Here is a 16590-nt window from a genome sequence, read left to right on the forward strand (position 1 = left end):
CTCACTTCCCTTTGCAGAGAGAACAGGTTTCCAGCTGAGACCAGCTGCAGGACTGCTGTCTGCTCGTGACTTCCTTGCCAGCCTGGCATTTCGTGTCTTCCCGAGCACACAGTATATAAGGCATTTTTCTTCTCCTATGCATTCCCCGGAACCGTAAGTTTGATGCTCTGGCACCATCCCATCTTTTGGAATGTGTTGGGGATGATTCTCTTGGGAACAGCTCTGGAGCTCTATCCAGTAGTCCACAGAATGAAACAATTTGAGAAACTGGTAGCAGGAGAGTTAGAAGGGGAAGTCATGCATGAGAGGGTGTGGGTCTCTGTCTCTCTTGCAAAGTTGTCTGGGGAAGAAAAAGACTGGAGAATATCTGGTTTAATCTTTTCATCCTGCCTTCAGTTACCATCTGCTGGGGTTTGATTCCCTGCTGTGAAACTCTCCCAGTAAGTGCTGGCCAGACAACAGCAATTACATTTCATGAGAAATTACAAGTTTGCACAGACGCTTTTGTTGTATGCTGGGACAAAACAGGGACCTTTCAAAGATATTGTGACATAGGAGACTAGTGGCCATGCCATCCCAAATAAGACAATAGCCAAGGTAGTGGGGGGCAGCTGGGTCTCCATGGCAGATAGGAATGCTCTGTCACACCCTGCAGAGCCAGGCCAGGTATGGAGGCAGCTGCTGCAGAGCAGCCCTCACACTAGCCCCCCACCTCTAGCTCCCTTTGGGAGTCTATTGCGTAAAGTCCTTCATGTAGGGCAGGAAAAGAAACCTTTATTAAACATGAAGGTCACTTGTTTTCCAGTGATTGCTGCCATGAGTTGTTGGGTCATGTTCCCATGTTAGCTGACAAGGAGTTTGCCCAGTTCTCACAGGTAAGAAGCTTGTTCTGCTGGTTGTTAAACAAACTGCTCTGCACAGCAGGCCAGACATGCCTCAAAGGCATGCAGCTCATGGTGCTTGAAATGCTATTTTAAGACGATTGTGCCCAAGTCACATCCTCCGTGGGTGGTGGGCTAGCAATGCCCAGGGAGACATTTACTCCAAGGGAGTGGTAGCACCGCTCCCTGTGGACCTCGTGTAAAAGGAAGGGCAGGCAGTGCTTGTGGGACTTCTCTGTGGGAGGGCCGTGTCAGTCTGCAGAAGGATGCCAGTGGAGCCTCTGCGGTGCTGTGTGTTTGAGTTGTACTGACTACACTGTTCCTCTGGCTCCCTGTCCTACACCACATGAACCTAACCAGCAACAGCCATTGAGCCCCCAGGCTGGTTCTGTCTCTGGATGTACATTTTTATCTCACATGATACTTTAATTGTGTCCATCACCATGTCATTCATTAGAGTTGTTTTTCCTTTTACAACTCACCAGATTCTCACAGCATTGCTCACAGTAGTGAGGAGGCTCCAAGAAGCAAACAGAGCTTCTTTGTAGAATAAGGGGCTATTTAGTATGAGCAGTCAGTGTCAGACCCAAGTGAACTCAATGACCTCACATAATTAAAGACTTCAGAACTATGAATGTGCCTCAAAACCATAGCAGAGGGAAGAAGATAACTCATATTCTAGTATTATCAACCAGTGGCCAGTGTGGAACCTGGCAATGAGAGCAGAGGGGTTACATGATATAGATCCCTGTCAGAATGTCTTGAAAAGGAAGCCATTTCACCTCATTTAGTGTGGTTTCCAGTTGTATTGACTTGGATACATGTCAGTTTCTATTTTGGTCATAAATATTCGTTATTATCAGATTCAGATGAGCAGTACTTAAAATATCTTAGTGGTCTATAATTTATTCTGGAAGAAATCTCTTCAGTTCAGTTCAATACCAGAATTGAAGACACAATAAAAATAAGAGACTATGGCAATTTCCAAAGTTTCATCTTTCCTCTTTTCCCATCTATAACACAGTCTATACAACACAGGAACACATTAAATGAATTTTCACATTTACTTTTTTTTTTTTTCACAAATTATTTTCACAGTTAAAATTCACCCCATGAAATTTTTTTTTTGTTCCATTCAACATGAGAAGATGAATGATGAAAATGCCCTAATTTTGTTTGTTTGTTGCATGATATGGCTCCTGGGATAGCTAAGAAGAGACATCTACAGATTCCTATTGTGAGAATAACAACAGGAAGTGCAGATGAGAGTAAACAGAATCCTCCCTGCACGGATCTGACCCACTCACAAGGGCTGTCAAAAAGAAAGACAGAAAACCCACCTTGCTGTCCTTCCTTCTCATGCTTCCCTATAAATTTTTGCCAGGGATAGTTCAGCATTAAGTCAAGAGATGGTTAACTTTACACAGAGAACGCTGAGGATTAAACACTTATCTAATGTGGCTCCCAGTGGTATGTAGCAGGGGGCCAGGGAGAGGTAGGCATCCTGGAAGCCATGGAAGGTCATTTTGGGTGACAAAAACAATGAATAGTTCATGCTATTCATGCTAGAAATGATGTGGTCCTCCCCCTTCCCCTCTTTCTCTCCCTTGGGCTGAATAATCACACTAGTGTAACACTGCCTGCTTGCTTACTTGCTTTAGGATATTGGACTGGCTTCTCTTGGATCATCTGAAGCGGAGATTGAGAAACTGGCCACAGTAAGTACAGATGGCAGTTTAATATCAGAGGCAAAACCCAAGTGATTCACTGCATATCCCTTACTGTGAAGGGAAGACTCTTCACCAGTGTCTCCAATTAGCTACAAAAATGGGAGCATCAATTGGATTGTCTCTTCTCCTCATCCACAGGTTAGGCAGATGATGGAGGAGGGGCTGGGGTCCCTCTGGGGGAGTCCAGAAGCATGTGATTCCACCTGAGGAAGTGCTTATATTTTTTTTCTTCTATAAGAATATATTCATGAAGCTGAGTTTCTACAATTTCAGCCACAGGGGGTCCCAGCTCGCTTTACAGATTCGCCTAATAGACTGAATATATAATGTGATTCCTGCATTTTCTCCTACACAAGGTGCAGGCAGCCATCAGAATTTGGTTCACCCTGTATTCATTAATCTCACAAAATAGGTGAGCAATTTGAGAGCAGGTACTATCATTTGGTTCTGAGTCACTAGACTATATATACTTTTCTCAAAACAACTCATGCAGCCCCTTGCTGCCATCTTAACTTGTTCTGACAGCCATTTCCCAGTCCTGATGTTTTTTTTTTTCAGGGGAGGAGAGGATCTCATTCAGGAATGGGAGGAAATTTTTACTCCTAGAATTCCTCACACAGCCCACAGCCCCACTCATGGTGAAGTAGAATGAGGCACTGTGTGAAGGAGATTATGGCTCGCCTAAAATCTATCTGCATGTATCCATCCTTGTGTCAGGACTAGGTAACACTAGCAGTATTTTTAGAGTTTGGAGAGCAAAAGGTACAAGTGTTGAATTTTTTGTAGCATTATCCAGGTCCTGGGCTGGTGATATGTGGGGACTATGGGGGAAGAGGCAGTGACACGTTCACATTTCCTCTGCAATTTCCCTTCTCAGGGTGTAGAGAGGCTAAAGTAAGATTAAGATCCATGTCTTTGCTAGGGTTAAAAGAACTATGAGTCCCATAGAGCCATTCTGCATCATTACCTAGGTCTTGATAATATTGGATGAAAGCCAGTGGCCAGTGGTTTCCTCTGCAAGCACCCCTCCCTGTCCCTGGACTCTCTAGAACTAGATTAGAGGTAGGGTTAAGGTTAGAAGAATGTTAAGTTCCATATTTGAAATTGTCATAGTATCAGCTAGGGTTTGGAGAGGTAGAATAAGGGCACCTTTTTGAAAGGGCTACCTGCAGTTCAGGATCTGTGAAAATACAATTTTGCAAGCACCATCCAAGTATTGTGAACTGTAAACGTATTCTGGATTAACACCTCAGTCTTCAATTGTTTAAAGGTTAGACATCTAATTTAGGCTTACTGTTTTTCACTGGAAAGTGAAGACAGAGAAGAACCTGTAACATATTAGCTCCTGTGACACAGATGTCTAACATAAACACTTTTTTCTCTCTGGAAGTCCCTGTCATTCTCTGTTAATTATAAAGAAAATGTAGGTAACTAGCTTTAGATGATATGACAACATTTAAGATAACTAAAAGTTTATTTAAAGAACCTCAACTTTGCTTGTTACAATGGCTTACATTTGTAAGACAGACTTTGAAATACCATTATTTCATTCCGTTCCTGGACTTCTCTAAGCAGGTGGATCCATGCACAAGAGATGGGAAATTGTCAGTGTTCATGTCATCCACAGAGTGCCACTAGTGCCATGTCTTGTACCCTGTTAAAAGTGAGAGCCAAAAGAACATCACTAGCAAAAGCCAAATACAGGATATCCAAGGAAACACTAAAAATAATTCCTCCTCTCATGTCTCATTCTCATCAGAAAGGCCTTCTGCAAAATGAGGAGATACTTGAAAGACTTTTCACTGTGAAATAATAAGAATAAAGATTATTAACACAATAAGAATGCAGAATTATTAGCTGAACTGTAGAAAAAGCACCTTAGGATTCTGAAGAAAGAAAGATCCTGGCATGCTGTTTCTTTAGTGGTAAATTTGCAGGCTAAAACCAAGTCATCTAAATTGTAAGACATTGAAAGAAGGTGGGAGAAAGAAAAAAAAAAAAAAAGAAAGAGGCAAAATAGACAAAATAATAGAGATTCACATTATTTTACATACTGCCTGCAGTTCTTTGGGAAGGGTGCTGAGAATGCAATAATTAGGGCTAAACTGAAGCCAAGGTCCAGTCCTGTGTATAAGGCAGCAGAGAGACACGTGTCCCTAAAGGAACCTGGAAGAGTTGTGACACAAAGCCGTATTCTTGAAATGCCTCACCTTTTCCATGTTTTTCTTTTACACAACACCTATCTGGCTGCTCAGGGGCCAGGCTGTGTCCAGAACTGGTCCTCCACTGTTCATTTCCTTAGATGTTATGATAAGGGAAGGGTTAACAGGTTGGCAGAGCCAAGAGTTGCTTTTATCACACTACTGTCCAGCAGGTAAAGAAATATAGTCCTTATCATGTTTTATGGAAAGAAAAACCCAGAGAGATGTATTTTTGTTTTCTACTGGAGCATGATAAAGTTGTAATTGGTGTAATCTTAAGGGGTACATTGCTGCTAAGGGATATGCCATTCTTCAATTCTTCTGAATGCTGTCACACAGACAAAGGAGGAGGGAAATTGTTCTTTCAAGTACCTTTCCCAGGGTCTTGAACCCTCTGTGGGGCTCTACCTGTCCTTCTGGGGAATATGGGTTGAAATCTGTCAGCTTCCACTGACTATAATGAAGCTTAGGGCTGAGAGGTTGCAGGTTAATTTGTAACATATTCCAAAGAAAGAAGGGGATAGGACTTTATGACTTTATTTACCCATGTAATCATCATTAGTAATTTTTTTTTTTTTCCTTTTTTGGGGGGAGTGAGTTTGGGAAGGATGGCAAGTTTTGAAAAAATATGTGTTATAATTTGTGTGTGATATATACGTTGAGAGAAAAAATAATTTTCTTAAAATATACTACTATCAAATTTGAAGATACAAAGATGTTAAGGAATGAGGATAAAATGAAAGGAAAAATGAGAAGCTTAACAATGAATTGCCTGTTGAGACTGTTTTTCACAAGTTGTTCTTATTACCAGCTTTATTGGTTCACTGTGGAGTTTGGTCTCTGCAAGCAAAACGGATCAATCAAAGCTTACGGGGCAGGACTGCTTTCATCTTATGGGGAGCTTATGGTATGTGTCAAACATATGGTATTGTAAGATTTCTATAATCCAGTTTTCTGAACTCTCTGGTAAAAGCAAATTATTGTTTCCTCACATAAAACAATATGATTTAAAATACTGATTTTTGTTTTGCAAAGAAATTATTTCTCCCTTCCCAGAAGTTACTGAGTAGGGGAAAAACTATTATAGGATTGTACCTGTCTTCCACCTACAGAGATGAAATGCAACGAAAGCAACCATCCTATAAAACATTAGATTTGCTTCTTACTGCTCCTAGCCAGTAGTAAGACAGTTGGCTTTAACATAAAACTCATGTACCTTTTTGCATTACTCACTAGAGGGCAATATTATGCCTATTTTGAACTCTGCTACTTCGTCCATACCATTGACTTTCATTCACATATGTATCAGAAAGGCATTGACTGACTGGATCGTATAAAGTGCAAAGAAACTGTAAATAGCATGGACACTGACAAAGAGAAAATGCTTTAGCATTTTACGTTCCTCAATACATTTCAAAACTAATCCCAGCTGGAGTTTTATGTAGGTGAAAATTTGCATACAGGGGTTTGATACTGCCCTGCCTGGACAATTTAACTGTGGAAAGAGGGACTGTACACCTTTACAGAAAGCTTATGGGCTTCCCTTCCTTTGGACAAAGAGCTAATAGGGGAGATATTAATTTCTTCTCAGTTTTGCAGAGCAGTGAAACAGATCATCAGTTTCTAAGTGCAAAAGCTGTAAACTGGTGTCAGTAGGTCTCAATTGCTTCATGTTGTACAGATACTAAATGATTTTTAGGAATTATTAAGAGCCAAAGGAAAACAAAAGGCACTCTTTTCAAGCATTTTTATAATCCAGAAATCAATTTTTTCTTGGGAGATATATTTTAAGCTTAACATGTAGACACAACAGCCTAACAGCCAGCTACATAATGCATTCTCGTGGAACCATGGCTGGATTAACACAGCTTGGACTCCCATAACGGGAGATAGTTGGATTGTTATAACAATAAACATATTACAAAACTCTCCTAATGGTACACAGGTCAACCTGATTCCCAGTCAATTGACAGAAGGAAGAAACAACATGTTAATGTATCTCAAGACATTTATAATGGGAATCCCAGCAGAAGGGCAGTTGAGAGTTAACATACAGAAAGGGGAACCCTCCCAGACATTGGCCTTCACTTTACCACCTGCCAAGTTGAGCGTTGGTTGTCTCCCAAACTTGTGATTTGGAGACTTTTTTGAGCAAACTCTATGATATATGATTTGCAGAGCTTTCTCTTTTTGACAAGCTGAGACATCTGGATGGTCATTAGCCTTCTAGAGAAATAAATGTGCCTTTCTTTCTATATAGCAACCTGATCTTGTGCTCATGAACATGAGCAGAAGTGTGCTAGCGCTATCACAGCACTCATCTGTACAACAGTGAAACATACTGTTTTGAAACAACAGATCAATGAGCTCCCTTACAAATTAGGCTTCAGTGCAATGCATTTGGTTTACATGTCTATCTGTAGCTGAAGTTACTGTTTTTCTGAGAATCGTTCAGTACTTGCTATATTCACAGCCAGCAAACAGGAAACCTAGGCTTGCTTTTATTCACCTGGTAAATTCAAAAAGGTCTTATATCAAAGCACAGTTCAAGGCAACATTTATTCTACTGTGCCTGCCTGAATGCTTTATAGTTTTAAATCAAATGCATTTACATGTTAAACAAGGTACTAAATGGAAGAAGTAATCATGTCTCCAATACTTACGTACCTTTCATAGTAATATTCATCACAGAATCTATCTGTATGATGTTATTTCCTTTTTCTGTTTAATTTTGACACAGATGAAAGTAAAGGTCGCATCAGAAATGGTCAGTTTTGGTGGCTGGATTTGAATGTACCAGACTTGTGGTCTCTCTCCTCTCTTTCTGTTTTTCTTCACCAGACATGAACAAACTCTTCTGCTTTTGATCAAAGTAGTAGACAAGAATTGCTTGCTCACAAAACTGTGCTATATAATACAGAAGTATAACTGCATCTCAAATTCCCTACCTTTAAGGTTGACAATGGAAGTAGTAACTGACCTTGAGTGGATAAATGGCAGATTCTTGTCATTGCTGTTATCATCAGTGGTTGTCAGGTAATGCTGCTGGATAAAATTTTGATACAGCTGGGTCCACCTAGGTCTTCGTCCATTATATTACTGAAATACTACATACAGATGTGATAGCATTTATATTCAATAGTTAATGAAGAAGGATTACCATGCTTCCAAAAGGGTGTCCATCTTGCATGGAACACCTAAGGCAGTCTGAAGATGGACAAGCCGTTCACCAGCAATGCTGCTATGTGCCCTGTACAATCCCTATTTGAGCTCTGCAAGTTCATCACTGGGACAGCAGCTTAATGGGTTCTGTGGACTTCACCTTGAGCATCTGAAACTTCCTGTATACAAATTAATTATATCCATAGCCTTAAGTGCTGAAGTTTCCTTTTACAGCTGATTGATTCATTTCACAGACTTTTATTTGGAACAAAACTGAAATACAGAAATGTTTCCATTTAATCATTCCAGTCTGCATAAGCATCTGATTCTAACTTCAGTATAGACAGTGGCAGTGTGAGTAAAGTACTGAGGTCCTATGCCTAAACACCTGCTAGCAAGTTGAAAATGTGTACCATTTCTTTTACAACTGAAGAGAGGAAATACGTGTAATGCTGTTTTTATTTTGTAGAATGCATTTTTTTTAGAAATACAGCAGTGGCTAGGCAGTTTTGTTAGAGAAGATGAAGACTGGAAGATAGCCTTCAGTTTCTTGCAAAGCTCGTTTTGCAGTCTTAGACTGGCTCTTAAGAAAGCTCTAGATAAATTTTGCTGGTGCTTGGAGAAAGCCATTGTCCCTCCTGATAATTATTTGCCAGTCTTCTCAGTATGGGCCCAGACATGGGCTTTTACATGAAGGCCCTAAGCTTGATTCCATGTCATTTAGCTGATGTATATTAAGCACAAGTGGACTCACTGCAGTTCATGTGATGGAGGAGACACACTGCCGCAACCTGTGCAAAGGAGGGGTTTCCTCATCACTGAAGTCTTCTAAACCAGGAATGGCAGGATGATTTGGTCACTGAGGAGACAATAAAGGCATGAGTTACTAAGACTAGGTGGTTAGCTACAAGAAGGCAACCTCTAACCAGCTGGAGAGTGTGAGCAGCAGTATGTCCATCTAATGATAATGTGAGAAGTTATCATCAGCAAGGAGCCTGGGAACATCCCTGAACTGCAGCCTGGACTGACTGTGGATGTGTGACTCTAACCTGGGGAACCACATCCTGACTGTGAAATGTTCAAAATGTTTTCCTCTTCTCCACAGCACCCACTCTGACCAGTTTGAACTCAGCTGCAGGTAGTTATTTGCTGTGGATGAGCTGCTCCTGCCCAAACTCAGGGTATAACCTGGGAGAAAGGCAAAGGATGAGAGGTAGAGCTAGATACCCTCTGCATGAGACTTGTACTTGAATCCATGTTATCTAACAGATCATTTAGTGACAGCAGCCAGGTATCAGAAGGGACAGGATAACCATACCCAAGTCTAAACTGAACAGTTGCAGTGGGTCTGACTGCTGGCCAACCTTGCCTCCTCTGAACTGTAAGAATTCCTCCCCAACAGCTCTCAGTATTGCACTGTTTATTTCACTATGTTCTGTCAGCTGTTCTACATTATCCAAAATGCTTCTCCTGTTAACACTCAGCTGGACTCTGTCCTACATACTGTAAAATCTTATGGCTCATACCACACTTCTGGCAGCACTCAGTGCTACATATGCTTTTCTTGCAGCACAACAAGTACTTAACTTGTAGAGGCCTTTAAGGCCATCCGGTTTCAAGCTGAACTTCCACTGAAATCAATGGGATTTCAGTTTTGCTTCAACACTGACAACATAGCGGGACCCCTGTCAGGTTTTGAGTTTCTGAAATCTTTTCCCATTAGTCCCCAGAGCTTCTAAGATTATAAGAGCAGCCTCATGTTTGTGTATACCATCCATCTTAGATTGTATGAGTGCTCTCCAAGGTTTATTCTTCAATTACACACTGCAAATGAAGAACAGGAAAAACACCATCTTTTAGCATTTTATATTCTTGTTATTTTTTTTTAAAAAAAGCCCATGTATTACTTTCTGCACCAGTTCTGCAGCAAATTGGCCTACTGGTTAAGGCAGGCCTCTAGTGAGGGAGAGTTCAGGCTCAGTTCAGTGAAATATCTAAAAATGTGCTTAAGGGTACTGTCTGAATTTTTCTCATTAACAGACAGAGCTGAAAGTCTTGTGCAGTGTCACTCTTACCAGTTATTTACAAGTACCATGGGAGTTGGCGTTTGGATCATAAAATAGTGAAGGGAGACTTCTGAGGGCCAGGGAAGAAGCAAGAAAGACAAACAGTCTGATCTCAGAGAAGGGTTGGGTAGTAAAAGAGTTTCCCTAGCTGGATGGGGCCCACTATCCAGACTGAAGGTGGAAAGAAAGGTCTCGACATTGACTGGGATGAGTTGCCTTATTCCTTTTTGTTCGTACTCAGGACACTTCACCAAACTGGCCATGGCACTCACCAATCTGGCCAGTTCAAGGCCAAAACAGCTTTCAGGCACATCTACGGTGCTGTTCGAATGTTGCTGGAGCTGAACTAGCTATAAACTATCGCACTTGGGTTTCAGGGGCAGACAAACTGTGCAGGAGCTCACTTTAAGCCTGAGCTGCGCTGCTTTCCCAGGACCCTGTCAAAGTACTAAACAACGATTACCAATATGCATGTGATCACACTCACCAACTCTGCTGCTGACTGCCTTAAAGGTATCTCCAGTATGTGTAAAAAAATGATAAATATGCTTTATGGACTGCAGTGTGGACATAAGTGACTTCCATAATCCTCCTGTCTGCCTAGGGGACGATGTAGAAGAACCTGAGAAGAACATACAGAACTTCTGCAGGCCCTAAACACAAACACGTACACGCAGAGTATAGTGTATATTTGTATCTTGGGTTTCAGAGAAGCTTTAAGGCTGATTAAGTGGCATGGGAGCTGTGCAGAAAACACCAGGAGGTGTCTCTTCTTCAGTGCCCTAGGAAATGTGAGATTTGTGACACAGGCTGGGGCCTTTGAAATAGTGCTGCACAGGACTGTGAATGTTCTATGATGTTAGTTGAAAAAAGCAGCATGGTATTATTTTTTCTTCTAGATATTCGGATTTTGGGGGGTGGCACAGACTTTCCACTCCCTGTCTGAGAAAGTGGCCGTGGCATCCAATCATACATCACTGTAGTACAGGAAATGTATATTTAATTTTCTTTTGAAAAATTATTTATTAGTGGGTTTATTGACTGCTAATTATGAAAAGCAGCTTTAACCTGTGAAAGAACAAGACTTGATATTACCTTTAACTGTTCCACAAAGAGCATTTCACAGCCCAGTAGGCACTAATTCTTGCTATGTTCATTCACCTGCTCTAACCTGTGTTGTTCCTGTTACAAAGTACGCTCTATCAAACAAGCCAGAGTACAAGCCTTTTGATCCAGAAGTGACTGCAGTTCACCCCTATCAGGATCAAGCCTTCCAGCCTGTCTATTTCATAGCAGAAAATTTGGAAGATGCCAAGGCCAGACTTCAGTAAGTAAAATGTTTGTGGGCATTTTCATTGAGGGGGGCACACCAGCTTGAATTGTAATCTCAGATACATCTGCCACTAGTACAATAACCATGCCAGGCTATCTCACTATGCACTTCATCCACACAGTGCTTTTTTTACAACAAAGGTAAACATGAGATTGTTTATCTCAGAAAAGCTTAATAGAAAATCAGAACTGTATATTGTTATTCCCTGTCCCATGTTTCATTTTAGCAATGCCTCATTTTAGCAACTTCTGAAGTAAATTCTGTAACTGAATAGTGAGATTAGAGTGCAATCCCACAGTTGGGGTGCCTCTGTTCTAGTCTATACAAACAGAAGGTCATGAAGAACTGATTTACCCAAGGTCACATGGAAATTTTATAGCAGACTCAGGAATTAACATGGATCAGCAGGGGGCTTAAAAACAAGATTGCCTTTCTCCTCTGATTATATCTGCACAAGAATGCAGAATCAGCAGTCACAGGCAATCTAATTTCTACAAAGTAGCTGACTGCAACCTAAATAACATTATTCCAAATTAGCCTGAGATGTTTCTGAATGCATTTCTTTGACTGTGTTATGTTATGCAGTAAGGATTTTTTTTTTTTTTTTTTTTTAAAGTTAGCAGGGTTTAAATTCTGACCTTCATCTCCAACAGTTGGAACAACATGACCAATTCTGGCTGGAGGCAGGAGGCTGGTTGTAGAGCTACTGGGGAGCATGTAGGAGCTGAAATGAGGAATTTGTTAAAGAAAGAGAACCTGGGCCAGACTTCTTCCCTACTCCCCTCACCTCTTCCCCAGAAGCACTGCCTGCTGGGCTTATATCAATGGCAAATTAGGCCCCTCATCTTAAATCTGAAGGTTCACATTAAATTATTAATGTGTGTAAAAACGTGGCTGAGAACTCGCTGGCAGAAGAGAGAGGACTTTCAAGAGCATTTGACTCAGGCAAACCTGAAAAGAATTTAGAAGGACAAGGAATACACCATTCTCAGACTTGAAGTTTTTCATACATTTTTTTCAGGATAGTTGTGCAGCCAAGCTGCTCAAAATAACTGAAGGCAGAAGAATCTGTCAGAATGGAAAACTTAAGGCAACATCAGTACAGGGGGTTCCTACCAGCATATACTTAATGGAAAAATTGTCAAAAATGACAAGCAATCGTGTTTTTTTCTTTTAATAGAGACAGCAAAATAGCCCACGATGCCTAGTATCAACAGGGTTTTAGAATTTTACTCAGAAAGAGCTACTCCAGGTTATTTCTTGGAAGTGAAGGCGGCAGACATGCTGTGTTCCTGCATTCCTCAGCTTGTGGTTGTAATAACTCTGAATTGTGTTAACGTAGAGCTGTAAGAGCACAGACGGGTCTGAGCCAACCACACTGAAAAGGAGGCATTGCAGATCTTTTGGGCTACAAGTAGTTCAGCCGTGGGGAGGATGTACTGCACCAGACAACGTTAAGGAGTAACAGCGAGGAGGTGTCACAGCAGCCTCTGCTCCTCAATAAGTCCATGCCTACATACTGAAAAAATCAGATCCTGGAAGTTTTACACTTCAGGAAATGGCTTCTGAACTAGCAGCTCTGTCTTCTTCCCCCACAGAGATTATGCGATGAAGATCAAGAAGCCTTTTTCTCTGCACTATGACCCATTCACCAGCAGCATAGAGGTTATGAACACACCTCAGAAAATCAAGAGGACACTCTGTCATATGAAAGAAGACCTGAAAAACCTCTGCTTGTCCCTTGAAAACTTCTCTTAAAACTACAGTGTACATCTTACTTGACACTAAGATTCTTGTAGACGGTTCCAGCACTTGAAGATTTAGTGATGAACTTGTAGTTGCATGCAAAAATCTTTAACCCGCAAAACAGCTCAGTCAAGCTAATCACTGTAATTTAGGCTGATGACTTAGCCACATTAATGAGTTCCTATTGAGCATGTTTCAGTGACAAACAAGACCAAATTACTCCAATTTTTGGTAGGTGATATGAGCTACAGCTGTTTGGAGTGTATTTATCTGTTACTATTGGACCCTTACAGGGTTTTTTTATTCATCTGCTACCTTTTCAAGTTACCTGTCACAAAACAGCACAGTAACTCTTCAGCCACACAGTCTTTTTCTTGCTGCTTAAATGACATGATCACAATCTTTTAGCTTGGCTACATGCCTACAGTTAGCAGTCCTTGCAGCCAGCTCATTTCTGCTAGCAATTACTATTAGCTATTGTGCTCACAAACTATGAATGGTTCCCTCACAATGTGCAAATGCAAGAGTTTGTAAGAGAAACCCTTTACTTCTGCACACTATTTATTTTTTAGACACTCATCTCATTCAGTAGCCTTCCAATATGGCAAAATAATTTCCTGTCATATCTGAGATTGCAGAATATTTGTCCCTTGGCTAAAAAAAAAGCAGAAAATAATAGGCCCATGAGACTCTGGCTCTGTCACACACAAGGATTTGAAAGGAAAATTTGGATTCTGGGAAGGAAATTTGGGTGTGAGAAAGGATTTTCAAAGAAGCCTTTAAGAAATAGACTCCCATTGGTTTTTCATGGGATTCAGATACTCCTGGAGACTTTAAAAAATGTTTGTTTCTTATTGTAGTAATCATAGTAGTTTTAGTAATTGTAGTAGTAACCGAAAGACCAAATCTACAGAACATCTAGTGTAAAACCTAAGATCAATCACTAGCAGCCGTATAGCCTTGCTATGGGAACAATATCAGGTTGCCTCCTTCTCTGAGATGTGTCTGAAAATGATCTATACTCTGCAGGTCATGTTTCCCAGAATCAATCCCATAATTTCCTTTTCCAGAATGTCATGCTCATTGTATACCCTTCATTTACTATCCACAAGTAGAGACTAGTTCAGGAAAAAAAGATGAGGCTCATGCCTAGAAGGATTTCCTCTTCTCTTAGCAGCAGTGCAAACATACAAGGTTGATGCAAGTTACAGGTATGGCATAGCAGAGGCAATGTGGATCTCATAGCTCAAGTTGAGTGACAGCAATCTACAAATGTCATGGTAGATTTATCCTGCACAGCTTATAAGCTCTACTTATTTTTTTTTTTCAAAAGTACATTTAGCACTTGGCAGACAGCAAGCTTGTGCACTGCTATCCACTAACTGCCAGTGTATGTGGTGTCAAGTCTGAGGTAAATGTGAGGTAGTTTGGGTTTTTGATGGAAAAGGACTCATCATCTCTGCCTTAACTGGTCACTGTGGGATAGGAGCATGTACACAGAAAACTTTAACAGAACAACTGACGTGTTGTTCATAGAGAGCTTATCTCACTGTAGTTTGTCCATACGCCAGGCTCTAAAGAAACTGTCTTCTTGAAAGTTAATGGGATTTTGTCTCTTAAATCTTCATGTCTATAAGCACTTCAGAAAACTTTCCCATGGGCAGTAATAGAGTATATAAAATCTGGGAGCTGCTGCAAGTGCTCCATTTTATTAAAATGTGGTGATGCCTGAAAAATTTGGAATTATCATGGTAAAAATAGCTATGAGAACTCTTCCTCTCAACAGCAGGAACACCCCGAGTTCTATTTCTTTTTCATTGAAGTTTAGGATTCTTCTATTCTACTCCAGGAGAATATTTGTATCTCATAAACCCTGTTTACTAGATTCAGACAGGGACAGAGTTGAAGTGAGTTCCTTCACTTCCAGTATATTTCTGCTGTGATGGAGGATGATCTCTCAGCAAACTTTTATGGATTTAATTCTGCTACCCTGCTCATACACCCCTCACCCCACCCCTCATTTCTCTTCAGAGTAGTTTGTTTTGTTACATATTGTAATAATTTATCTGTCCACTTCCTGCCAATTGGTGCATAGGCAAAAATGCTTGATAGCTCACAACAGATCGTTTTCAGAAGTATTATTTTCATCAATCAGTAGTTTTACAGTGAAAATTGGACCATGTACTCCAGTTTTGTGTGATTTCTTTTTTTTTTTTTTCTTTATTTTTAAGTGGAAGATAATGCCAGAGCGGAAGAGCTATCAAAATATTTTCTATAGATGGACTCTGTAGGCCATAGAGTCTTTTTCATGTATTCCCTCTGAAACAGTTGAATGTGGAGTTTAGACTTGAGTTTGGCTATTGCTCAGAACAGACCTATATTTGGAAGAAATGAGAGACCTGATGGATTTGTTTTGCCCAAGGCCTCACACTTTCCTTGGAGGAACTCCAGGCTCGCCCACACACCCTTGTCTTTTCCAGTTCCTGTAGCAAGGAGAGAAAAAGAAACCATTTGGAGCCAGATTCTCCCACCCTTACACACGCTGAGTAGTACCTGATCTCTCAAGCAATCCCAGACACAGTACTGAGCCTATTTAAGGTGCTGTACACAGGCAATAAGAGCAAGAGTATCAAAATCTCTGTGGGTATACTTGCATTTTTATGGTCTTAGTGACAACCAGCCAACATACATGGCGAGGGTAGGCTCCAGTGAAGCTTAGTAAACTTCAGAAGTAATGAATTTGGCTACTTGAACTTTTAAGAAGCATAAATATTTTTCCAAAGAGGCAAATCTTTCCCTCCTTACTCAGGCAAAACCTACCTCAGGATAGCCATGTTTGACACTCCCCTCTGAAGAAGTCCAAATTCTTCTCTCCTGATTCAGTTTAATGACAAAGCAAAAGCCTTCAGGGTTACATCCTTATGAGGTACACTGGTCATATTGCTCTTCCAATATTTATTCTTTCATATCCTCACAGAAGCCAAGAAGTACCTCATATTCCTGTCAGTCTAGGGCAGGGGTGACAGGGAAGGCAGTGATGGGGCCTCCTGATGAAAATAATGGCACAGAGGAAAAAGCACCAACCAGTAAAAATATGTCTTTTTGTCAGTCTGCATTTCAGCAGTTTCACATTAATCTTGCACAAGAAGGCTCCAAAGCCAAGTAAAACACATCTTGTGACTTGAAACTGAACTGATGAACTCCCCATGGGTCCTTTGCTTATCCCGATAAACTTATTTTTCCTAGATGGAGTGCATTTAGAACAAAATAGTGTATGTTATTAAATCTGTATTGTGTTGTTCTGTTATACATGGGAGAGTTAGTAAATTCAGTTCGTGGGTTTGGGTTTGTTTTGTTTTTTGGCTAACCAAGTCTGTCTTCTACCAATTTTGGTCCACCTTCAAGCCTCCAGCTGCTTCACTGCTTCCCTGCAGATTTACTAGGGATGCCAAGGGTACCACTGTGTAAGGA

The 16590-nt window shown here is 40.8% G+C and overlaps 1 protein-coding gene across 1 annotated transcript in view; it reads left to right on the forward strand.

The window, feature by feature from the left end:
• Positions 1-13131, forward strand: part of LOC141958365 (tyrosine 3-monooxygenase-like) — a 30740-nt gene extending 17609 nt beyond the window's left edge. The window contains exons 7-12 of the mRNA XM_074901153.1: positions 18-153; positions 806-875; positions 2543-2599; positions 5624-5719; positions 11234-11367; positions 12972-13131. Coding sequence (XP_074757254.1) covers positions 18-153; positions 806-875; positions 2543-2599; positions 5624-5719; positions 11234-11367; positions 12972-13131 — 653 coding nt within the window. The remainder of the gene's footprint in view (positions 1-17; positions 154-805; positions 876-2542; positions 2600-5623; positions 5720-11233; positions 11368-12971) is intronic.
• The last annotated feature ends 3459 nt before the right edge of the window (positions 13132-16590 follow it).

The sequence above is a fragment of the Athene noctua genome, chromosome 3, assembly GCF_965140245.1.
Source record: "Athene noctua chromosome 3, bAthNoc1.hap1.1, whole genome shotgun sequence".
NCBI lineage: Eukaryota > Metazoa > Chordata > Aves > Strigiformes > Strigidae > Athene > Athene noctua.